At 41.6% G+C, this 25,940-nt stretch overlaps 1 protein-coding gene and 1 long non-coding RNA gene across 3 annotated transcripts in view; one reads left to right on the top strand and one right to left on the bottom strand.

The window, feature by feature from the left end:
• Positions 1 to 25,940, top strand: part of LOC127582183 (uncharacterized) — a 53,106-nt gene that overhangs the window by 19,883 nt on the left and 7,283 nt on the right. The window contains exon 1 of one of the 2 annotated variants that reach the window (XR_007958068.1): positions 24,829 to 24,943. The exons of the other annotated variant lie outside the window; for it this stretch is intronic. This is a non-coding gene — a long non-coding RNA (uncharacterized LOC127582183). Of the gene's footprint in view, positions 1 to 24,828; positions 24,944 to 25,940 lie in introns of those variants that run through there. 2 annotated transcript variants of the gene reach the window in all.
• On the bottom strand, positions 324 to 25,612 carry fam78ab (family with sequence similarity 78 member Ab). The gene is made up of 2 exons (XM_052037252.1): positions 24,472 to 25,612; positions 324 to 3,842 (listed from the first exon to the last, which is right to left on the bottom strand). Exons 1-2 carry the CDS (start codon positions 24,867 to 24,869, stop codon positions 3,317 to 3,319), a joined length of 924 nt encoding a protein of 307 aa, XP_051893212.1. The 5' UTR covers positions 24,870 to 25,612; the 3' UTR covers positions 324 to 3,316.

Raw genomic sequence — 25,940 nt, 5'->3', positions numbered from 1 at the left:
TTGGGAGCATTATCAGACAAAGTTGCAGCAAGCCAAAGTCATTGAAATTGATGACCAATAGACTGGTCAAATAGGAGGAGAGAGAAAGGAAGTGCAGAAACCAATTGGTACATTGCACGACTCTGAGCAATGGAGATTGAATAAAAAAAAAGCAGTTAATTAGATTTTCATGATATATGAAGTCTGAATGTTGACCAGGGTACCAGGAAAATTTCTGTACACTTCAAAGAATACACTGGAATCTTTAATATTCACCTGAAAAAGCTTGTTGCATGGATTAACACCTCCAACTTTGCAGCTGCTCATCGGCTTTTTGTTGGGTTTCAGCTAGTTAGTGTGCTCAGGATTCCAGTGTGAACTTAAACTCAGTTTTCTGACTCAGGAGAAACTGCTCCCCATTGTGCCACAGCTGTTGTACGAGTTTAGGAACTTCAATTACATCATTAGGTTGGAAAGGAAAGAGGGGGATGAGATGTCTGATAATTTACGTGGATGGGGAAAGAATTGGAAATTAGTTTACAGCGTAGTCGTGAAGTAGAATGCATGTTTGTATTGAAGATTCTGGAAAGCTGCAAAGCCATCTTAAGTGACCTGATCTTCCTATACTTACTGTACCTAACCCATATTCCCTACATCATCCTGTTTCTTAATTTTTATCAAGAATTACCCCTCATTTGCCCCTCTGCTTGCTGGCCTACATTGACCTTTACTCCAACAATGTTCAATTTTAAAGTTCTTATTCTTGATTTCAAACCTTTCTGCATCCTAACCCTTACTTAATTTTGTAACTACGTCCAGCTGTATAACCCGCAGATATCTCCACTTCCCCAATTTGCTGCCTTGAATATCCCTAAATCATTGCTTCTTTATTGGCAACCATGCCTTCAGTGTCTATGATCTTAAGTTCAGGTGTTTCCTCTCTCAACTTCACCATCTCTCTTTTTAGAACAGCCCTTCAAACCATCTCTACTGATTGAGCTTTTTGTTTTGTGTTACAGTGTCATTTTGTTTGATAACTCTTCTATGGACAGATGCCTTTGGACATTTTGTAATATTAAAGGGGCTAAATAAATACAAAATACAGTGGCTCATTTGTTCATGGTGCTCCCAGATTATAAACGCCTGATTTATGGACAACCCCAATGTACAAACCAGCTCTCATAATATTGTTAAATTTAAAAGTCCGACATACTTACGAACAGCAGAACTGGTTTCCTCTCCCTCTCTCCACTTTTAGTAATTGTTCTTATTGATCTTGTGTGCTTTTGATGCCATTAATTTACATACCTTGGCGGTATGGTTACCATATCAAGTGATTTTTGTTTATTTTCGGACTTGCAGACAAAAGCAACTTATGGGTGTCTGTAAAAATGAACCCGTTTGTTACCTGAGGACGGCCTGTAGTCAGGTTCCAACTCCTTCTCAGTCCCAAACATGTAATGCAGAGAATAATGGGGACAACAAGTGAGAGCACTTGTAATTTCACTTTTTTTTAATTCTTCTTCAAAGAACTTTTTTTTCTTTTATAGCCTTCACAGCTTTAGCAGGAAACGGATCCATTTTAGATTCAGTTGTCAGGGTGCAAATGTTGCAATGTTTCACAATAATGGCAATATCATCAAGTTTAAATCATTTCCAAAAATTTTTACAGCCAAGTAGTTCAATAAATAACATTGCAGGCTTGAGGATTGATTGCCCTTAACACTGTTCTCTTTCATGCTGATTAATAAAGGGAGAGGCAGTTAAGGGGCACATAATCTTGATGCACTGAATTATTATTGGCACCTCAGTCTGATGTAGAGGATGCCACCATTTTCCAAACAAATACCCTGGTTGTTGAACGCATTAGATCAAACCCTTTTCTAGCCATCACCTCATCCCTGGCACATGTTGACTATAAATTCTTTCCTGGAATCCTCTTCTCAGGCAAATATGTGAAGTGTGACCTGAGAGATGGCTTCAAAATTTTGATAAGGTTCATTGCGGAGATGTTATTTCACTAGTGGTGGCGGGTGGTCCAAAACTACAAGCAATGAACATAAAATTATCACTAATAAATCTAATGTGATGTTAAGGAGAAATGCAAATTTCCCCAGAGTGGTGGGGATGTGAAGCTCACTACCTCATGGAGTGATTGAACAACAATCATGTACTTAAGGATAAGCTAGAAAAGCATATGAGGCTCAAAGAAATAGAAGGGTATTTTAATGGGGTTGGATAAAGTACTGCATGAGGAGGCTTAAACACCAGCACAAACCAGTTAGACCCAAATGGCTCTCTGTGATGTAAATTCTCTACAGTTCTATGATGGGAGTTTTTGTGAGGGAAGTACAAATTCATGAACACCTGCAATAACCCTTGTGGTGAGCGTATAGGGAACTGATATCACTCTGCCTGCTGTTGGAAAGTATATCCTTCCAAGTCTTAACCAGAAACATGAACATTGGATTTGGAGGAGCCCATTCACCCTGTAGATCCATGTTGCTGAACTCATTATCTCATGGTACTAGATTAACAATATGCATTGAACCTGCATTGTCTAAGAAATATTCTTCATGAAAATTGAAAATATAGTATAAAACATCTCAGTAATGTACCAGATGTTAATAATGGTGGTTCTCGGGGTCTCGGTTATTGGAATATTGTGGTCTACTTCAGTTTGTTCTAAATTGACCATTGCTTGATATCGCCCTATTCTGGATACTGTCACATCACATTCATATTCTTGACTATCAATGAGCAGATTTTGGGGTTAGTTAATTAGATTCCACTTGAAAATGCATTTTCAGGACCTCGCCATAAAATGAAAAGTGTTCAGGGTTATGTATGAAGAAACATTTTTCACAGATCAAGAGCAGGCTGGTTTATAATCGCATATTGCAGTCATAATGAAACAGCATTCAATTTATATTCATGGTGAAGTTCTTTTGACATTTTAAGGCAAATACTTGCAATGAGATGCTTTTGCTAACTTAAGGCAGCATGGTTAGGAGATAGTTTTTTTTTCTAGTACAAAAACAAAAGTTTGCAAAAATTGTTCATGTGCAATTGCATTCCAGTTTTGACCGACATTCAATAAAATTTCTTTGACTTGTGCGATGCTTCAACAGAGGACCAGAAGCCAAAGCTAAAGTCTTTAAGATGAGATGATCCCACAGTGTGATGGCCTTTAGCTCAGCAAACAAATCAGATTTCAGCACAGTGATGTTTTTCTCTACCATTTTGGTTCAAGGTAGAGGAATTCTTATATGATTAGTGCACATGTTGGTTTTGAACACCCAGTGCTGTTTTGTGTTTTAGGAGCATCAACACAAAGCTAGTTCTTCGGAGGGATGACTACCTGTGGTTCCCCGAATGTCGGCCGCCACATCAGCACCTGAGCATCATTTGCATTGGGTTTCTTCAACACATTGGGTGCAATTGGCTCATTCTTTGTGAGAATCAGAGGGCGTTCTTGATTAATAGGCTCCATCAGTACAGCACGCTCTCCCAGGTGTTTTGTCGGATCCACCGCAATGTGAAGCTTCATTCTCCATTTGATTGTTTGCAAGATGATAATCTCACCAGTCCCTTGATTGGAGGCCACCAGCCAGGTGGTGAAACTTTGGTCTCTCTTAATACTGGATAGTTGGGGTATATTGGACTTGCTGACAGGGATGGCCCAGGTGACACTGGGGTAGAAGTTGTCATTCATGCTGACTGTAAAGCGAACCTCCCTTCTGGTGGGCCCAACTATTGTGTGAGTTTCAGTGGTGTTACCGTACCAAGGATAATTCACTCCATCAGAGTCACTTATTGCACTAATTTTTCCATCTCTCAGATCTGGCAGCTCCCAACTGGACCTATGTTTTTGAGAGAAATAGTCTTAAAATTCAGCCACGTTCAAAATCTTTTCACAATGAACAGAAATCTATTCTTTCCCACATTATTACTAAAATAAATTAAGTTAAAAATGATTATTAATAATAATTAAACAGAATATATACAATCTCTCCTAGGTTCAAGATGCCTAACCCCCTCATCAACAACCCACCAACCCAATCAAATCAAACAAGGCCGCTGCTTAACAGGACATATTCTAATCATAAAATGCTTAACTGCAATGAAAATGAGGTTGTTTTGGCTGTTACATTGCTGATGAGTCAAAGAAGAGAATGGAAGCATTTCCTTGATGTGTTTAATGACCTGCAGCTTCATTGGTTTGATAATATTATGGTTGTGAAATGCACAAGTACACAAAGAACAGGAGCAAAGAACAAAAGGTTTCAAACGTGGATACCCATTCTTTAAAGAATCTTTTGTAGTTACCATACAATTATCATTTGTAATATCTTTAAAATTATCAGTTCATTTATCACAATATACAGATAGTCTTGCTGAATAGGTCTGTAGTCTAAAGCTTTTTCTCGAGTTTGCCAGTGTTCTTACCAGCTTCCAGAGGGAGGATTGCTCCAGAATGGAGGAAAGTGGTTGTCATATTCTAAAGTACCCATTAGTGCAGCTCCACAACTCACTTGATTTGCCTTGAGAAGACTGGCAACAATAACTGTACTTTCAAAGTATTTCATTGGATATAAAGCATTTTAGACAATCTGCACCAATGAATGTTTCTATAGAAATGCATCTGGACAGATAGTTGGATACAATAGAAGCACCAACAATATAAGTGGAGGAAACTCGCTGTCAAACAGCCTACATTCTTTGTGGCCATGTCTTTAGCTGTTTAAGTCCAAAGTTCTGGAATTTCCACTCTAACACAACACTTGTCTCTCCTCCTCTAAGATCCTTCCTGAAACAAACTATTCTAACCAAACATTTTTGTTCACTTTTCTAAAATCCTAAAATCTACAAAGTGCCAGAGGAATTTTACAAAGTTAGAGATGTTCTACATATTAAACGAGTTGCAACGCTTAGTTGAGGGTGAGAATGGGATCAAAGTTTGAGCTCTAAGTTACTGTGAGAGTACAGGAGGAACCAATGAGATTGAATGGTGAAAGTGATGTGCAAGCATCCTGCTAAGCTACAGTTGAGTAAGGTGGATGACAATATTTAAGGTGGCAAGAGAATGGTTAGGGAGAATGAAGAGCATCAGAAAATCCTGTGTCTTCCTCACATAAGACGTTGCCAGTGATCTTGACCAAAATAATCCCCAGTTAACAACAAGGCACTGCAGAAGGTGCAAAAGACATACAAGGTTGATGCCTAAAATGAGAAGCAGAACTTGAAAGGAAAGATTGAATAGGCTGGAACTAAGGAAAGTAAAAAGTGGGCTTGGAAAATTAGGAAAGATTTTGAGAAGGTAAATGTAGAAAAAATGTTTCCACATGTGGGGGAGACAAAGTAATTACTCATAAGTTTATAGGGAATTCTGAGGTTTCAAATATGATTAGATTGGAGAACTTGCTACTCAGCTTTGAATTGTGCCATCCCTACCCAATCTGACCTGTGTGTGACTCCAGACCCACCAATGTGTTGCCCCTTAGTGCCTCATCAGTTCAGTGGCAATTAGGAATGGGCAATAAATTCCATCAAAAATCATATCCTATAAACAAAACAATAAGTACAGATGTTAGCAGTCAACAGTATCGTGCATTTAAGGAGAAACTTGATGGATTCATCTGGGAGAAGGGAACATTAAGTTTGTGCTGGTAGGATATGAAGAAGCAGGGCAAGTGGAGGCTTGTGTGTAGTGTGAACACAATCATAAATTGGTTGGTCGGAATGGCATATATATGAATTGTAAAATTTATATAATTCTGTTTCAGTGTTGAGAATTGGTTGGTAACTGAATGAGAAAGAGTAGGGCAAGAACTCTGCATCAGAGGGTGTCACTGAGATTCTGCCTCAATCTGTAGCACATTTACTGTTGAGTCAGAAAATTGTGGCTTCAAATCTTAATCCAGAGACTTAACCACAAAATTCTAGGCTGATACACTATGCAGTACTGAAGAAAATGAATATGTGAAATGAAAAGTTAATTTGAGCCCTTTCTGCTCTCTCTGGTAATAGAAGGGACCTCATAGCATTATTTTGAAGAAGATCAGGAAGTTAACGCCAATGACTTGGCCAATTTCACCTCTCAATATGCATAACCATAAAAATGATCTTGTCATTTAGCTTATTGTTGTTTGGGGAAATGAGCTGGGCCAGGTAGAGCGAGTATCAGTGGGGGGACATTTAGAAAACAGTGATCATAATCTCATAAGGCTTAGAATACTTATGAAAAATGATACCAGAAGATTGAGAGTAAAATAGAGCAGAAAAAAAGAGCAAACAGATACCCAGTTTGTTAACACAAGTAGGAGCCAGGCTGAATACAGGAAGTTCAGATGTGGAAGGAAAAAGGGAAATAATAAAGTTGAAGACTGGCAGCAAACATAAAAGGAAACCCAAAAATATCTACTGGGCATGTGAACTGGGAAAGAGTTGGAAGAGGAGAGGTGGGGCTGATCAGGACTAAAAAGGAAATTTATTTATGGAGACTGAGGATTTGGCTGAGCCACTAATTGAGTACTTTCTATCAGAATTCACCAAGGAAAATGTTGTTGTGATAGTCTCAGAAAGGGACGGTGATGTTTCTGCCTGAGCTAAAGAGCAGGTGCTAGAAAAGCTATCTATGCTTAAAGTGGCTAAATCACCTGGATCCAGAGGGGAGGCATTCTAAGTCATTGAGGGAAGATATACAAAGGCCCTGGCCATAATCTTCCAAACATATATAGATTCAGAATTGTTGTTTGAGGACTAGAAAATTGCAAATGTAACAACCTCATGCAAAGAGGGTGAAGGGGTGAAGCCGGCAACTACAAACCTGTTAGTTTGATCTATGTGTTTGGTATAGTTCTAGAAACAATAATCAGGGACAGAATTAGCAGTCAGTTGGACAAATGTGGATTTGTTAAAGGCAAATTGTGCCTAATTAACTTGATAGAGTTTTTTGTTGAAGTAATAGAGGGGGTTGACAAGGGGGATACAGTTGACATGATATGTATGATCTTCCATAAAGCACTTGATAAGATGCACTCATCATCTAGATTGAAGGCCATTGAATAAAGGAGATATAGTAGCCTGGATAGAAAGTAGTCTAAATAATGGAAAACAGAGTAATAGTGATAGGTTGTTTAGACTGGATAGAAATGTAAAATGGAGTTCCTCACAGGCCAGTAATAGGACCACTGCTTTACTTAACATACATTAATGACTTGAACTTGGGCCTACAATTTCCAAATCTGCAGATGACACTTGGAGGTGCAGTGAACTGTGAGGAGTGTAATAATAGACTTCAATATATCAACAGATTGGTGGAGGTGACAGATGAATATTAATGGTGAGAAAATGTTACCTGGGAAGAATGAGAAGAAACAATATAAACAAGAGGGCATAAGTCTAAAAGGGATAGAAGAACAGACCTGTGAGTATATGTGCATAATTTGTTGGAAAATTTGCAAAGCAGTTTGAGAAAGTGGCATAAAAAACTATATAGGATCTGGGTCTTTTTAGGTAGAGAGGTAGGGTACAAGAGAAGGAAATCATGATGAATTTATATAAAACACTAGTTTGACCAAAATTAGACAGGGAAAAATTGCAAGGAGTTCTGATAAAAGTATTTAAAATTATAAAGGCTATAGTCAAAGTGGATAGAAAGAAACTCAAGTTTACAGTCAGATTAGCCAGAATCTTATAGAATGATGGAACAGGCACAAGGGGCCAAGTGGCCTACCCTTGCTCCAAACTCAAGGATTCATAAACAGTTCCCATTGGCAAGCAGTCAAGAACGGAGAGATGAAGAGTGAAAGTGCCTGGCAAAAAAAAGCAAAGTGAGGTAAAGAGAGTAGTAGTGGAGGGAGATTTGTGACATTCAAAATGGAATTTGGTAAGTATCTGAAAGGAAAGAATTTTCAGGGCAGAGGTTTGGACTAACTGACCAAATGGCTGCCACATTGTATGCCCCAGAGCTGAATGATCCTTGCAAAACACAATCTAGGCATCGGAAAGCATGTTTTTGGAGAATAAGTGCTGCTTGACAGTACATGATTAAAAACAGTCCGATTGAGTAGTAATTGATGAGATTGGATATGATATTTTTTGTGATTAGTACATCTCTGGGCAATTTTCCACATTGCTAGGTAGATGTCAGGATTGTAAGCATCAGGGCATGGGTTTTGTTTTTGGAGTTGCCTCTTTCCATTAGCTGTTTAATTGTCTGTCACCATTCACTACTTCATGTGGTGGGGCTGCAGACTTCCAACCCGTTGGTTATAGAATCATTAGCCCTCTCTCGATTGCATGTAATTCTGTGTTATAGCTATATAGGTTGACATCTTTTAATCTATGTCTGGTGCTGCTCCTGGCAGAGCCTCCTGCACTCATTGAACCAAGGTTGATCCCTTGGCTTAATAGTAATGATAGAGTTGAGAATCACATTTTGTGATGGTGTACATTTCTGCTGTTGCTGATGGTCCACTATGCTTCGCAATGCCCAGTTCTGAGGTGCTGGATCTGTACATAGTCTATTCCATTTAGCACAATTGTAGTGACATTCAATATGAAGGCAGGTGTCCTCGGTGTGAAGACTTTTGTTTTCCGAAGGCTTGTGAGGTGATTGTTTCTACCATTACTGTCATGGGCAGATGAATCTGTAACTGGTAGATCGTTAAGACTGAGAACGTTGGTTGACCCCTCAGATTGGTTCCCTCATTCGCTGCCACAGACACTGTTTGACAACTATGACCATCAGGCTTTAGACTACAAAACTGCACTTGGAGCTGAATGTTGAAGTCCCCCAGAATACATTACATATCTTTTCTACTTCCAGTGCTCCCTCCAAGTGTTGAGCAACATGGAGAAGTACTGATTCATCAGTTGAGAGAAGACAGTTGTGAAAGAGGAGGTTTCCTTATCCATATTTGACTTGATGTCATGAGACTTCATAGGGTGGGGTCAAGTTTTCAGATTCCCAGCGGTACTCCCTTCTGTCTGCTCCCACTGTTCCGCCATCTCTGGTGTGTCTGTCCATCTAGTGAGACAGGATATTCCAGGGATTATAATGGGGGTGTCTGGCAAGTTATCTGTGAGGTATCATTCTGTGAGCATGAATATGTCTGGCTGTTGTTTTATTAATTGGTGAGACAGCTCTCCCAATTTAGACACTGGTCCCAGATGTTAGGGGAGGACTTTGTAAGGAAACTGGGCTGGGAGTGAGTTTGCCATTTGTGCTTTTGAGTCTAAGTTGATGCCAGATGATCAGCACAGTTTTTTCTGTTTTAGTGTAGTAGTTATGATACAACTGAGTGGCTCGCTAGGCTACTTCAGAGGGCTGGTAAGAGTCAACCACATTTTGAGGTATATAGGTCAGACCAAGACAGAAGGGCAGATTTCCTCCCATCATGAGTGAACCAGATAGATTTTTTATGACATTCTGGTAGTTCTATACTTATCATTACTGAGACTTCTTTGATTTAAAAAAAAGTCCAGATTATGAACAGACTTTAAATTCCGCATTTGCATAATGTGATTTGATCCCATTTCTGAATTATTTCCAGGTCTGGCAACACCCCACTGTACACCTTTGTACCCACTTGTGCCACTATCAATTTTATAAAATTAACTTCATGATGCATGGCACATAAACTAAATTAAAGAGCCTGCACCTACCTTTCACAGTTTTAGGGCGTCTCAAACTGTTTGAAGCAAATTAAGTACTTCAAGAGTGCAGCCACATAAGAAACATGGCATCAAATTTGCACACAGCAAGTTCTCGCAAACAGCAATGAGATAAATGAGCAGAGAACATTAGTGATGATGGCTGAGGGAAACATATTTATCAGGTCTCTGCCATTTGGAACAAAGCCCCTGTGTCATACAAATAGAACTCACCTTTGAGTGTACTGAGATGTCTGTGAGGTTTTAAAAATTCACCTTTTTAATGCTAAGAAATATCATTAGTCACACTTAGTTCAGTAATATTATTTACTGAACATATTTGAGCACTTGAAAGGGATTAAGAATCATATATATTTTCAAGCAAGATCCACCTTGATTCTTTGTCACAGAAAGATACAAACCTCTGTAAGGGACTTGCAGTCTTCAAACATTGACCAGAGGATTTTAATTTGTTGCCCAACTAGTTGTTGAGGTTTTAATATTTTGGGGGTTGATTTGGAAGTTAAGTTTGTAGTTCCTCTGTCAAAATGTCACTACTAGTTTATCCTTTCCAATTTGAGCCCATTTTACCCCTGCAACACTGTGAATCCTTACTGAGAGTTCTGTTATCTTGTTCATTTTCCTGCCAAACACCTCCCCACACAAAGTCCAAATCCCTTACCTTTGTACCTGCATCCCCCACTACCTCTAATACACTTATTGAAAGTCAAGGAATAAATTATGTACTCTTAATTACTTTCAAAAACATTGTTTAGAAGACTTGATACTTTCTATTAGCAGTAAAAAAAATGCATGGAAAGAATTACCATTTACAATTTTCCTTGTTTTATAAGCACTAAGACATTATCAATAAACCACACAACACAGATGGATGCAATTCGGTCTGTTGTGCTTGTGCTGGCTGGTAGCACAAACTAATTCTTTGCATTGCCCCTCACCCTCTGCCTGTAACTGTCGTGTTTCCTGTCTTACAACACTGACCACATTTGGAAAGTATTTCATTGGTTTAAGCACTCTGGGACATACTGAATTGAAAATCAATATCTAAGAATGTTAAGTTCTTTCTCTGTGCCTTCATAATGCTAGGCTTCTTGATTTTAAAATGTGCCACTTTAAACAAAATCTGTGTTAAGTAAATATTATTGTAATATATTTATGTAACCCAATAAATACAGTATTGTAGTGCTCCTAATGATGCATATTTTAAGAAGATAATTTCTTTTTTTTCAATGAAGCTTTTATTTTAAAAATAAAACCATCTGTTATTGAAACTGAACTACTGAAACTCATGGGCTTGGCAAAACTACAAAGAGACAGACTTTTAATGTGTTTTCTTTCTGATGTGAGGAGACACCGCAGCTCTTTGCTGCCCTGTTAATTTTAGAGACCAGGTTTTTACTCATCATTTTGGCCCAGAAATAGAAAAGTAAACTCCTTTAAGCAGCAGCCCACAATGTTAGTCGGAGCCTTACTGAAACCTTTGTGCAGATTGATTATCTCATGCTGCTTTATATTAACAAATGATAGACTAAGAAAGACTTGCATTGCCGTAACATCTTTCATGACATAAAGACATCTCAAATCCAGCACCCTTTTTGCACACAGCAAGCTCCCACAAACAACAATGTGACGCTTTCATTCTTTGTTACTTGTTCATTTTTAGCTGCCCAGGTTCATTTCCCGTGTTGGCACTTTTGTGGCACAAATACTACCTGCCACTTATAAGCCCATTTCCAAATATTTCTTTGTTTTGCTGCACTCAGGTGTGGTCTGCTTCACTTATTGAGAAGTTGAGAATGGAATTCAACATTTTGCAGTCATCAACGAATATCCCCTCCCTATTTCCCCCTGCCCTTCTGATCTAATGATGGAAGGAAGGTCATTCATGAAGCAGCTGAAGATGGGTGAGCCTAGGACACTGCCCTGAAGATCTCCTGCTGGATGTCCTGGGCTGGAATGATTGACCTCCAATAACCATCTGCCTTTGTGCAAATATGGTTCCAGCCATTGGACCATTTTCTCCCAGGTGGTCATTGACTTCAGTTTTACCAGGGCTCTTCAATGCCACACTCAGTCAAATGTTACCTTGACATCTCACTTCACCTCTGGAATTCAGCTCTGTTCAAGCCATGGCCCTAAAGAAATGCAAATTGCTTGTTGGCGAACAGGTTATTGGTGAGTAGGTGCCATGTGATTGAATTGTTGTTGACATCTTCCATCACTTCAATGACTGAGAGTAGACTTGATGGATGCTAATTAGTTGGATTGGATTTGTCCTACTTTTTGTGAAGAGGATGAACCCGGGCAGCCTTCCACATGGTTGAGTAGCCTGTACGGGAACAACCTGGTTCTGGAGCATGTGTCTTTGGTACTGCAGCCAGAAAATTACTGGTCCCATGCCCTTCGCCATATCCAGTGCTTTATATCAAGTCAAGTGCATTGAATTGGCTAAAGACTGTCTTTCTTAATGGTGGGGATCTAAGGAGGAAGCTGAGGTGGATCACCTCCCCAACACTTCTCCCTTCTTTCTAACACCAAGATCTGGCTGAACATGATTGTGAATGCTTCCACCTTGTCTTTTGCACTCACTTGTTGGGTCCTGGCATTAGTAAGGATAAGATACGATAAGATTTCTTTGTTAGACACATGTACATCGAAACACACAGTGAAATGCAACTTTGCGTAGAATGTTCTGGGGGCAGCCCGCAAGTGTCGCCATGCTTCCGGCGCCAGCATAGCATGCCCACAACTTCCTAACCCGTACGTCTTTGGAATGTGGGAGGAAACTGGAGCACCTGGAGGAAACCCACGCAGACACGGGAAGAAGGGAAGGCTCTTGGAGCCACCACCTCCTTTTAGCTGTTTACTTGTCTACAACCATTCACAACTAAATGTGACAGAACTCCAGAGCTTTGATCTGGCCTAATCTGTACTTAGTCCATTCTATTTAACACAGTTGCCATGCCAAACAGCAAATAGAGGATTTCCTTGGTGTGAAGACAGGTCTTTGTCTTCATAAGGCCTGTGCAGTGGTCAACTCAAGAGATCTTTACAGGCCTGACCAACTGTTGTCCCAGTTGGACAAGAAGTGACCTGGTGCCAGATGTTTGAAACAGTTGTGAATAGGTGCTGGGTTACGTCCATGATGGCTGCATTCTTTGTTCAAGTGTCCAGAGTGGTGATTTCAACACACTGCTGTACAAACTCAGAGCCAAGCATGCTAACCCACTGAGCTATGACTTATGCATAAAGTTTTGGAGCAAGCCCAGACTGCTGAATTAAAGGCATCCTGAGTTAAACCTGCAGGTTAAAATGATAAAATGGCAATTGGCTAACAACAGATAGACACTGAGTTTTTGAATAATCAAGCATCAAATTACAGGGGTTTTGGAGATTTCAGGAATGGAAATTATGTCTTTCTTGAAATAAAAATAAAGTTTAAAATGTGTAAAATGTTCACAGAAGGTAAAGATATTCCTTATTATAAAAATTGCGTAATGATGAAGGCAGATGACAGAATAGCAAGCAAATACAATCAGCCAACCAGTTTCCTGCAGAAGTTCATAAGAACACAGGATGAAATTGTTAAAATCATTTGAGCCATTAAGCACAATTTCTGTGTACGACTAGTGCAGTCATGAACTCATTCTCCTTTCTTCCCATGACCAAGATCTGGTCCAAACCTGTATATGAATCAAATGAATACATTTTCCTTCTCCTTTAGCCCTTGGTTAAACCTAGCTTGCATTCAGTTATGTTCAGGTATGGATTCTACTTCAAGAGGATGATGACTAATTTGATTTCTCCCTTGGAGGTAATGGGGTTTCTCAGCGTACTGTCATTTATTGTATTAGCCATACAAAAGAACCAACAGTAACTGCATTTAAACCTGCACAAATGATTTGAGAGTTGCTGTGAAATGTGACGCTACTTAAGTTGATTGATCTGCTCCCTAAATCCTCTCTAAACAAAGAGCCCTCAAATAGAAAATAAATCCTGCAGGGAATTGGGAGAATCTTCTTTTTAACCCAGTGATGAGAATAGAGCTCAGCACAACACAAAGCAATTACATAGGAGATACTGTATTTAAGGGGAAGCTTAATAATGTAGGTGGGAGGGAATAGAGTAGAAGAAAATGTTGACAGGATGTGATAAAGTAAGATATGAGAAAACTTATATAGACCTTGGACTAGTTGGGCCCAATGGCCTGTTTCTTCAGCCTACCTGCTTTATAATCATTTTAGTCTGCGGGGAATAAGTCTTTTGCACATGCTAGTTGTAAGATGTGACATTTGAAAAGAGACAAAGGACATTATATCAAAGCCAATATTCTCAACTTGTGCCAATTTCGGAGCAAATGGGAACTATGAAATCAGCCTCTTAATCATCTGAAGTTGAGACTACTGGACTGTTTTATTATTAGGCCTTGAAAGAAGTTGATTTAAAGTCCTTAGATGTGACGTGCAATTCAACAAACAGTACTTCAATAACGAAGGATAATATATGCTGATATTATTAAGCAATGTGCCAGTGACATTACCTCACACTTGAAAGGTGATAATAATTATCTCTGTAACACTTGCAGAATCTGATTGAACCAGTGCCGGTGGAGATTCTGGTTAGAATCAGTGCTTGTTGATGAGCAATGCATGTTAATAAACGAGTGCAGTAATATGTGTGTTTGCACACCCCTGGTTAACTTCACAGAGCCCACACATAACCTGTTCCTGGTTTTCAAATCCTTCAAAGTGCAGAACCTCCCACTATAATTAACTCATATTTTAGGACTTCTCCCACCTTCCAGCCTCCCCATTCTAAATTCTGTGAGATAATGTCGCATGGTGAAAGGAGAATTAAATTTTAGTTATATGGAAAAATGAAAAACATTGAAGAATGGTAATAGCTGATAATAAAAGGCAAAAGGGAGAGGAAGAGACCAAATACTGTTGAACATCCTGTTATCCAATTCTCCTGTAAAGATTTGCAAGAAGCTGCTGGTAACTCCCCATGATTTTCATTACAGCCTTGGTCCAAACAGGTATATGTGCTGAATTATAGAGGCAAGAGTGACTGCCCCAACACCAAGACAGTATACCGCTGAATGTAGCAGCAAAGAACTTTGAGCAGGCTAAAGTTAGTTTGGCTATTTGAAATCAGCAACTCAGTTGGATCAGACATATTAATGCTATGGCAGGACAGGGGTTAAATCTTCTTCAATTAGTTACTTACTTCCTGACTTTCCAAAGCATTGCCTGCATGGTTGAAGCTGCATGTCACTCAAATAGCTCAGGTATACCCTGGGCACAGCTGGCATGATTGGTGGCCATCCATCATCTTAAAAAACCATTCCCTTCATCCCCACGCATTAGGTACTGCATCTCCCCAAGTGTTTATGGGGATTCTCAGATTGTGTCAGAATTTATGAAAAACCCTGGAGTCAGTATTTACAGACGTCACTGAGAGGGTGTTAGTATTTACAGATTCTCCCCAAAGACATGCCTGTATGTATGGGAATTGGGGGAGGGAGTTACTTGGGCGGTCAGAATGGATGCCTGAAAGCTTGCCAGTATTTCTAAGGGATTCCTGGGAATATATCAGCATTCCTAGAAGGACTCCTGCACAGGGAAACAAGAGCTGATGTAATGGATATTTTCTTGGCCTTGAATCAGTCATTGTAAATGTTTTGATGCAGAATTTATTATTACTGATGCAGTATTTTGTCAGGAGTAACCAAAGGGCAGTCAGTATTGAACTTAAGGTGCTACGCAGCAGATCACATTTGCTCTGGCTATTTTCAGTGCTTTAGCATCACTCCAATTTCAATTGGGCTTCCAAAAAGTAGCTTGAACTTTGAGAGGCTTAGCTATCTCACATTAGCTGCGTAGATGTTATATTATATCTTGGAATCATTGCCAAAGACCAAATTGAATCTGAGCTTCTTCTACCACTATTTAACTGATTATAGACAACCTACAGCAGCAGTAAAGATGGAATGTAGAGACTGAATGGAAGACCTTTAAAATTGGTCAGCTCAGCACTTGTTTGAAGCCTTTTAAGACTTGCGGATATTCTACACCTGGATCACTGTCAGTGAGATTAAGGAGTCGACCTATCTTGCTCAGTGGGCAGTATTCTCACCTCAAAGTCAGAAGGGTGTGTGTTTTCCCCCTCTGGAGATTTGAGTATAGTACTGAGGCTGATGTATACTTTTTAGGAATGGACATTTAAACCATTGCCCCATCTGCCCTCAAGGCACTATTTCCATCTTCCCCGGTGGCCTAGCTAAATTTATTCTTCCACCAATACAGGTTTATCTGGTCATTAATCACACTGCTGTTTGCTGAAGCTTGCTTCGTGCAATTTGGCTGCTTTGCTTCCTACATTTCAACAGTAACAGTAACTACAAATACATTGACTATGAGCTTTCTTGGTTTAAAGTCTCATCCACATGATGACACCTCTGACATTGCAGCACTCCCTCAGTATAGGCTCTAGTTTCCACAGTCACATGAAAGTTGTTGAGTCATTTCACATGCTAAAACTTCCTATTTGTATGGTGTGTTCCTTTTTGAGTACTAAAGTCCATTGTCCAAACTGCCCAACGTAACCTGTTGGGTTGCATGGGATCTATTGCAGATTAATTCTTATCAAATAGGAAATGAGGAACATTCTGTGATTCCCAGCTTTTAGACTTATGGAAATCTTCACCTGGAATCATGCAGCATGAGAGGTTATTCAGTCCACCATGCAGCACTGGTTCCAGAATAATTATTTAATCTTGTAAGTGCTGTTCCTACTTCTCTAATCTTGTAACATTGCCCTGCATTTTTTTTCCTTTTCAGGCATTTATGCCTATTGAAACTTGTTGACTGTACTTCCACCAGCTTCTCAGGCAGTGTATCCCCGATCAGAGCAACTCACTGAGCAAAACAAAAATCTTGTAAGTAAATATATTCTTCTCCCAAATTATGGGATAGTGAGAGGGTTACACCCAGTCCTTGATTACATGGGATTATTTACAGTGCCCACATTAACTTGTAGCAGTATGTTTAACAAAATGTGTTATGGCCAGTATTACTGAAAACAGATTATCCGCCCACCATCTCATTGCTGTTTGTTGGATCTTGCTCTGCGCAGATTGGTTTTCATGTTTACTATATTACAACAGCGATTCCAATTCCAAAACATACCTCTTTGGCTGCACAGTACTTTAGAGTGTTCCAATATCATGAAAGGCACCACAGAAGTGTAAGTCTTTCTTTCCTTTAGCCAGAATAGTGCTGGTACAGACTAATGTTTTTTTCATTGTCCATTCTTTTCCACCTTCACTTTAGCAACTTTGCTTAAATTGTTGAGTGGAAAAATGGTCACTAAGGTTAACATCAAGGTGGTGGCCATTGTTTGCTATCTTGCAAACTATTTGCAGCAGTACTGGTAACTAGGTTTACGCTTCTAGTTTGTGATCAGTCTCAACATTGTAACAATGAGCATTTGTACAGTGCCATTAGTCAAGAGAAATCTCCCAAGATGATTCACAAGGGTGTAAATTAAACAAAATCTGACATCAGATCACATAAGCAACTATTAGGACAGGAAACCCAAAGCTTGGCCAAAGAGGGAGCATTTTAAGGAGCATCCTAAAGGGGGAGAGGTTGAGAAATGGAAATATTTAGGAAGGGAAATCCAGATCTTATGGCATAAGTACTTGAAGGCACAGTTGCAATTCAGATAAGAAAACCTTTCCAACATGTTCACTCTAAGACCTTTTAGCTGTAGACTCCAATTGGTGCATGAATAACCCCCAGAATCGGTTTCCTTTGCACAATCCGCTGATATCAAGTGTGCACACTAACCAGACCCAGGGGAATTTTCATAAAATACTAGAGACTCAAACCCACTATGTCAAAGGTGGACCAGTGGAAATTAGGGATGCGTTGGAGACCCACACTGGGGGGAAGGCAAAGCTCTTGAGGTGTTATAGGACTGGAGAGGGTAGTAGAGGAAGGAGTGGGTAAGGTGAAGCAGTGATTTGAGCACAGGGTCCAGAATGTTATAACGGAGTGCCCAGTAAGTTTAGCATTTGGAGGTTGAGAAAGCTTTTTTTTCTATCTTCCCTTCGTGGTGGTTGTGATGTAACATTACAAAACACCAGTACAAACCTTTCCCATTTGTAAGTTCACCACACCTTTCTCTCTGCACAGTATTATACTTTAAAGCAGTAATTTTGGTTCTGATGATTCCATACTTTAGCTGGAGAGCAAGACCTGAATGTTTTAACAGGTGTCTGAGTCCTGCGTGTATTGCCCTTTTTTAATCATCTACACATTTCTTGTGATCTGAGTTAAAATAAATAAAACATATTTGAAGGTAATGTTACAAGGTAAGGGTGTCTCCTCTCAAGCTGCCCAATCCCTGATCCCCACCATGGGCAGATTGGCTTTTGTAAAAGGCAGTAGAATATTTTGGAACCTTCATAGAAAGGTGGTGCAGGGGGTCTTCAATAACATAGCACAACAATCATTCAAGAAGCCAAAACAAACTACTGATGCTGAGGCTCTGAAATAAAAATGCTGGAAATACTCAGCAGGTCAGGCAGCATCTGCAGAAAAGGAAACAGAGTTAATGTTTCAATTGATGATCTTTTATCTGTTGCTGAATCATTCATGGGTCCACCCCAGCCTGCATCCTGCTTTGCTCTCAGTTCCCGTACAGCTCTTAGTTGCCCAGTGACATGGAACTTCATGAAGTCAAGAAGATTTTATTAGTAAAGACCCAAGAACAATAAATAGGGGCATGAGGAGATAGATCATGAGATCCCTTGCACCTGCTCTGCCATTCAATAAAGAACAGCCCTGGTTTGACTGTTAGCCTCAATCAGCTTTCCTCCCTGATCACCATTTAAGTATCAAATGGTATCTGGCAAAGATGTGGTAGATGGAGTTGGTTTACTTCAACCCTAATCTAAATAAATAACAGAATGCTCCCAAGAGTGGCTTGTTGCTATGGTTTTTGAGTGCTGATCACCCTCTAGTTGCATTATAATTTATCAGGAGATGTTTTTCTGATCAGAGATGATGGCGTAGTGATATGCTGAGCCAAGTTTAGGACTGTCCTATAGTCATAGAGAGTTACAGTCCTCATGAATTATCTCTCTATTATGAATTCCCCTTTAGACCTATGCAATTTCTGCTGAATTCACTAGGTTCACACAAGTTTCAAGGACTGTTTTATCTCGTCCAGTTTAACCTCTTGCTTTAGTACTTCTGAATCATGTGCATTTCAATAGTCTTGCTCTCTTGGGAAATCATTTTGCAAAATATACGCTAGAAATGTAATGTTATTTTTCTTCTGAGAAGGTTAATAGCCCTTTGGTTTATATTCAGTATTCAGGTGCAAACACAAAACTTGATTGGAAAGGAGGTTGGCATTTTCCTGCCAGCTTGCTATTAAGATAGACATGTGCTTAATTTAAAATATATTTCACCTTTCCTGACAAACAAGGAGGCAGGAGCTCTTAGTCATGCTATTGTAATCTTGCAGGTCACGGAGGACCCAATGAAATAGACATTAGCCAGTAACTTGCAGTAGGCAAGCTTAATAGATCCAGTGGGGAATTCATGAGAAACTTCATACCCAGAGAGTGGTTAGAATGTGGAATTTACTACCACATCGAGTGGCTGAGTCGAATACCAAATGTGTACATTTAAGCAGAAGCTAGGTTAACACAGTGGAAACAGATTCAGTGGGAACTTCCGGAAGGGCATAGGATAAACACTTGAAGGCATTTGCCAGACCTTGGACAAAGAAAATGGACAAAGATAGAGCTAACTTGATAGTTCTACCAAGGAGCTGACATGAACGGGATGGGAGTTGTAACCTCCTGTTCTGTCGTCTTCATTCTGGTTCTATGAGGGAGAAAGAAATAGGCATGCTGATGGCATGAAATGAAGAGTGGGTATGAGGAAGCTCCCAAGGAACATAAACACAGTATGAACCTGCAGGACCAAATGACCCAATTCTGTGTGGTGTAAATTTGATGCAAGCTTATATCTAACATTAAAATATAAAAATTAAAACTTTAAAAATAACATCATAAGAAGTAGGAACAGGACGAAACCATTCCATCCCTTGAGCCTGCTCTGCCATTCAATGAGATCATGGCTGATGAAACATTCTTAATCCCCGTTACTCTTGATTTTCTTATGGATTAGAAATCTCCTTCTTCCTCATCTGTCTAAAATGGGTGCCTCTTGTTCTGAGACCATGCCCTCTGAAGGCCATTCAGCTGATCTGACATCATTCTAGTACTCAAATGGACTAACTTGTTTGGTAACTCCTTCATCTTCCACCTCCAAAGCTGACAAAAATTTGTTTTGAAGACTGATATTGACAGTTTTGTTGATGTCTAATCAAATGATAGAACCAGCCTGAAGGGCTAAATAGCAGTTTTTGTTTTTGCTTCATCATTGGATTGATCCAAGATGTAAATGTGGTTTGCGTATATGAGAATATGATGTTCTTGAAGAGATTGCTTTTGAATACCATGTACATTGTACTGACATAATCCATGGTGAAAATGTTTTTACTGACATTGTTAAGTGCTTACAGAACAGAGCCAGATTCATACATGTTCCTCTCCCATGAAACTCACTATTACTAAATGAATTTGCTACATGTGGATGTTGTTTTTCAACATGGAGAAGTGTGAGGTGGTACACTTTGGAAGGACAAACTCCAAGACAGAGTACAAGGTTAATAGCAGGATTCTGGGTAGTGTAGAGGAGCAGAGGGATCTGGGGGTCCATATCCACAGACCACTGAAAGTTGCCTCACAGGTGGATAGGGTAGTTAAGAAAGCTTATGGGATGTTAGCTTTCATAATTTGTGGGATCGAGTTTAAGAGCCACAAGGTAATGATGCAGCTCTACAAAACTCTGGTTAGACCATACTTAGAGTACGATGTCCAGTTCTGGTCTCCTCATTATAGGAAGGATGTGGAAGCATTCGAAAGGGTGCAGAGGAGATTTACCAGGATGCTGCCTGGTTTGGAGAGTATGCATTATGAGGAGAGGCTAAGGGAGCTAGGGCTTTACTCTTTGGAGAGAAGGAGGATGAGGGGAGACATGATAGAGGTATACAAAATATTAAGGGGAATAGATAGAGTAGACAACCAGCGCCTCTTTCCCAGGGCACCAATGCTAAATACAAGAGGGCATGGCTTTAAAGTAATGGGTGGGAAGTTCAAGGGAGATATCAGAGGGAGGTTTTTTACCCAGAGAGTGGTAGGCGCATGGAATGCGCTGCCTGGGGTAGTGGTGGAGGCAGGTATGTTGGTCAAGTTCAAGAGATTGTTAGATAAGCATATGGAGGAACTTAAAATAGGGGGATATGTGGGAGGAAGGGGTTAGTCTTAGGCGTGGTTTAAAGGTCGGCACAACATGGGCCGAAGGGCCTGTATTGTGCTGTATTGTTCTATGGTTGGCAAATCCACTATTTATTGCCTCCAGGAAGGTGGTGGTGAGCCACCATCTTGAACCACAGTAGTCCTCCTGCTGACTGTTTTCCCAGTGTTGGGTTCATCCCACACCAGGCCTCATTCCCTGACTGAGGCCATTTTGTCCACCAGCTTGAAACACACCCAAATTGACTTTGATCTTGTTACTTGGGGATGATTTTAAATTTTATGCGTGTATCAGCTGTGGTTCAGTGGATGGGACCCCTGCCTCTCGATTCCCACGTGTGAGCAGAAGGTCTGGTCAGTCAGGCATGTACCTGTGGGAAGTTGGTGCAGGTCAGTGTTGGGACTGCTGATTAAACCAGAGTCTACCACTGAAAGCCCCAAATCCATTAATATGCCAGGCTTCCCTCCAAATGTCCCCTGTCATGTTGGTTGGGATACATTTCTTCAATGTTACTTCTTTGAGGCGATGTTGATGTGGGTGATCGTTAGGGTTCTGTGTAGCTGCTCTGATTTGGATCAGTTTGGCTGAACAGGAGGGATTTGTGTCCTCACGCCACAAAGGGATCACATTGGATTATATTTTTAGTGTGCCACAATCCTGCTGCATCTGTACAGATCCCCCTACCACAGTATCATGAAGTGTCAGCCAGGAAGAGCTGTGTCAGAGCTATCTGATCAGGCGGATGTGACTGAAACCTCACTTCTGCTGCTTCAGAATGATTCCACTGAGTTGAGTTTCTACCCAAGTACACATATCAAGTTGCATTCTACAGCCAGCCCCGTGTATGACAGGAGTAAGGGAATGTGCACGGTAGTCATGATCAGTAGAGTAGAATAGAAATCAGTCACACTACTTATGCAAGCAGTATACTGTGACTTTCTGTCAGAATATTCTACAGTGACTATTTTACCTCTATATTTATATCACATGACATTTGGACTACTGTTCCTCTGCCTATAAAAATGACATGACTTGTATAAGATCTGTGTTGTGCTTGTATGTATCACATTGGTTATACAGGGATTCTACTGTCCCTGCCTGTATCACTCCATACAGGACTATATTGTGCCTGTTTATTGGTTATTCAGGGATTGAACTGTGCTTGTGTATATGACCCCACATTCTCCTGGTCCTCTGGGAACTGTTACCTTCCATCACTACCCACCCCCTGCTGCTGCCACCCTTCCTCAAAGAGCCAACCCCTGACTCCACTTTCCTTACAAACTGCTGCCCCATTCCTTCCCACTCCAGTTTCTTGAATATGCAGTCATCTCCCATCTTTTCTGGAACTCCTTGTTTGAATGCTTGCAGTTAGCTTTCTTCCTCAGTCACAGTCACAAACAAAGGTAATCCACTCCTTATCGTCCTGTTTGAAGTCCTTGGCGTGGTGATCCCACTATCCACCACCAATGCCTCACCACTGTAGTCCTACTGAAGGGCACCTCATTCTTTTGGTGCTAGACTTTCCATCAGCAAGGGCTCCTGTTTCTCCTCCACATGCTGCCCTTGGCAACATCACTGGAAAACACAGCATTGGTTTCCACATTTGTAGTGACAACACTTGGCTCTGTTCTTATTACCACCTTTTCTAATTCCCCCACCATGTCCAATTTGTAGGTCACTTCTGATGAGCCAAACTTTCCTCTCACTATATAATGGGAAGATTAAAGCCATCATCTTCAGTCTCCACAATACCATTCCCTAGCCCCTGACTCCATCCACCTCCACAACAAATGCCTGAAGCTGAACCATACCCTTTAAAACATTGGTGCCACATTTGGCCCTGAAGTGGGCTACTGAGCAAGCGTCCATGCCATCATTAAAGCTACCTATTGCCTGACTCTGAGTGGCCCCGGCTCACCTGTTGCTGGAACTCTTCTCCATACACTTGTTACCTCCAGTCTTGAGTGTTGGAACATATTCCCGTCTGGGCCTCCCAAGCTCCACACTCAGGGCTCATTCAGAACCCCACTGGCCGATCTTCACCTGTGCACAGTCCCTTTCTTGTGGTTGCTGAGATACACAGGCTGCGATAAGCAATGCTTGGACTTTAAAACTCATGCTTATTTTCAAATCCTACCATGGCTTCCTTCCTCCCCCCTCTCTCCTGTGCACCTGAAGCCAACCAGACATCTGCGCGCCTCCAATTCGGCTCTTTGAGCATCTCCAATGATGGACCGAGTCACCATTGCCCCCGCCCACAACTAGGCCCCACACTCTAAATCTTTCCCTCTCCCTTCTTCTTTTGAAAAGTCTCCCAAGAGTCTACCTCTGTAAGCGTTTTGATCATCGACCCTCACATCCTTACTTGGCTTCGCTCAAGTGTTGACGATGATCTTCCTGTGAAGGCCCTCATTCAAGGTGCTCTTTTAATACAACTAGTTCTCGGTGTGGTGTATATGCAGGGTCTGTTCTGTGCCTGCGAACAGACGCTAATTGCACAATGATTGTATTCGGACTGAAATTCCGATCGGTTAGTTATTCTAGATTCGTATTGTAACTGTATATAGCACCCTGATTATACGGGTAACAGAAGGCTCTTTGTAATGCAGTTAAAACATAGTTTAAGATGAAATCTGACGTTTGGTACTGGAAGGTGTAATTTCATTAGTCGGTATATCACTCCACAACGATCACTGCGAGAATAGAGTGTGAGTGCTACTTTAGCCTGAGCTGTTTCATTAATTATATCTGCACGTAGCTGTGAATCACTTAGAGAAGCGGGAACACTGGCCAGTGGGTGGAAAGCCTCACTGACTGAGAGCAGCCATGAATGAGACATACTCTGGCCATCTATTCTTCACCCTCTCACCCAACTCCCGGAGCGATCGAATAGCGTGCACTGAAAGCGGAACAGGGCCACGCTCGTTGGCTCAACAGCCCGCACGCTGCGTGAAGCCGCCAGAGGTGTGGAAGCTCCGACCCCGGCTTCGGTCGGGGCATTTCGCCTCGCTTCAATGTCACCGTTCAGTGCTCAGTCGGCGGCAGAGTGTGGCGGCCGCTGGCTTTCCGAAGCACTCGGTCCAGCCTCCCGTGCGGGTTCCTGACACTGAGCGCCCTGTCATTCCCACCCTTCCCCCCCCCCCCCCCCCCCCCCATACACACCGCATGCTCACACTGTCCCGCACAGTCTAGCGGAATCTCACACACACACACACACACCTTTGTAGACACATTACGTACGCACACTTAGCCCCGGACAGACTCGGCCAGAGACGGTAATGCTCACATCACACACATGCACGTTATCACACACAATGTCAGACCCTGGTCTCCATCTGTCAGTGCCCGCTCTAGGTTAAGCTCCCTCGCTAGCTGCACACACGCACACACACAGGAACATACTCACATGCCTAGATCCCCGTAGGTGTTGTAAAACTCCATGTAGTTGCAAGCTTGAATCCAACCGACCACCCAGGTGTCCGCCTTGAGAATCGGGGGCACGCAGACCCGCGCCGAGGCTCGGAAGTAGGGGGTCCGGTAGCGCAGCACGATGTCCGACGACTCGTCGATGCTGGTGGGGTTGCTGTCGATGCTGGCCGAGATTTCATGCAGGGAGATGGAATCCCGGCACACCCTCGGCTTGCAGGCGAGGCTGTTGATACAACCCATGGCACTTTGTAGGAAGACAAGGAGAGCGAGAGACGGGAGCCCCCAAGTCTCCAGGAGAACCATCGAAATCAGCACCGAGGGAAGAACTCGATCAGCAACCAACTCACTGAGCTTCCTCCCACAGCAGACATTCATTCAACCTTCTACTGCAGGCGAGGGAGAAATCTGCTCCTGACAGGCCCTAAAGCTTTTGTGTTTTAAAACACACTGTAAGTAAATAATACCGCTTTTTTGTATAAAGAAAATGTTTAACCTTTTTTTTCTTTGAGGGGAGGTTTCAGTAGAAAGGAGATTTGGGTGGAGAGCTGGTGGATCCTCGTCTCTCTCTCTCCCGCTGAATCCCAGAGCGAGGAGCGAACTAATTCTCGTTCAGGTGAGAAGGAGCCAAAGCCCGGTTCCAAGTGCACAGTGGCTGGGTTGCAGCCTCTTCGGCTCCGGCTCGCCTGCTCCGGGCCATGTCCCAGCGAGGAGGTGAGGGGAGGAGGAGAAGCTAGGACTCCCTCTCTCTCTCTCTCTCCTGTCCTTCTGGTCCTGTCAGCTCGAGTCAGCGGTGGAATAGAAGGTGGACGCCGAAACTCCTGTGTGTGTGTTTGTGCGCGCCTTGGGGCTGTCGGTAACAGTAGAGAGGATGTTGCTGACTTCCTATCTCTCTCACTCTGTACCACCCCTCTGCGGCTGCTGACTGTAGTCATCGGCCGGCCGGCCAGCAGCTCCACACTGTCGCTAGCGCTCACAATACTTCACATTATTTGGCCATTACAACACCGCGTTGCCGTTGGGTCACTGCATTTGATAAATTAAATAAAGTCCCTGAGCTCCATCGCGTCAGTTTCCAATCCCCCTGTCTGTGTCAGTAAAATAACAAATATTATAACCGATTGTTCTTCCTGTTCCCTCCCTCCACACCCACCCCCAGACCTGTTCCTCTGTGACATGGAATGAATGACCTCCTGGGTTGAAGGTGATTTGAAATAGAATCTCCGTATCTCACCGAATTACTGGACCGACCCTTTTATCTTCATTCAGGGCGATTTCCGGGATTTACGATCTTCAAGCATTGTGGGAGTTGTAGTTTTATTGTCCCACCCCTCCCTCGTTGATTCCACCTCCGCTGTTTTACCCCGCTCAGTGTTCATGGTGTCTAAATTTATGTCCGGTTCGCTCTTCAGCACTGAGAAGTTTTTTTTAATATGCTACTTCTTTATC

The sequence above is a fragment of the Pristis pectinata genome, chromosome 23 (assembly GCF_009764475.1).
Source record: "Pristis pectinata isolate sPriPec2 chromosome 23, sPriPec2.1.pri, whole genome shotgun sequence".
Classification (NCBI taxonomy): domain Eukaryota; kingdom Metazoa; phylum Chordata; class Chondrichthyes; order Rhinopristiformes; family Pristidae; genus Pristis; species Pristis pectinata.
Note: the sequence above shows the minus strand (reverse complement) of the source record. Positions and strands in the feature narration are given on the sequence as shown.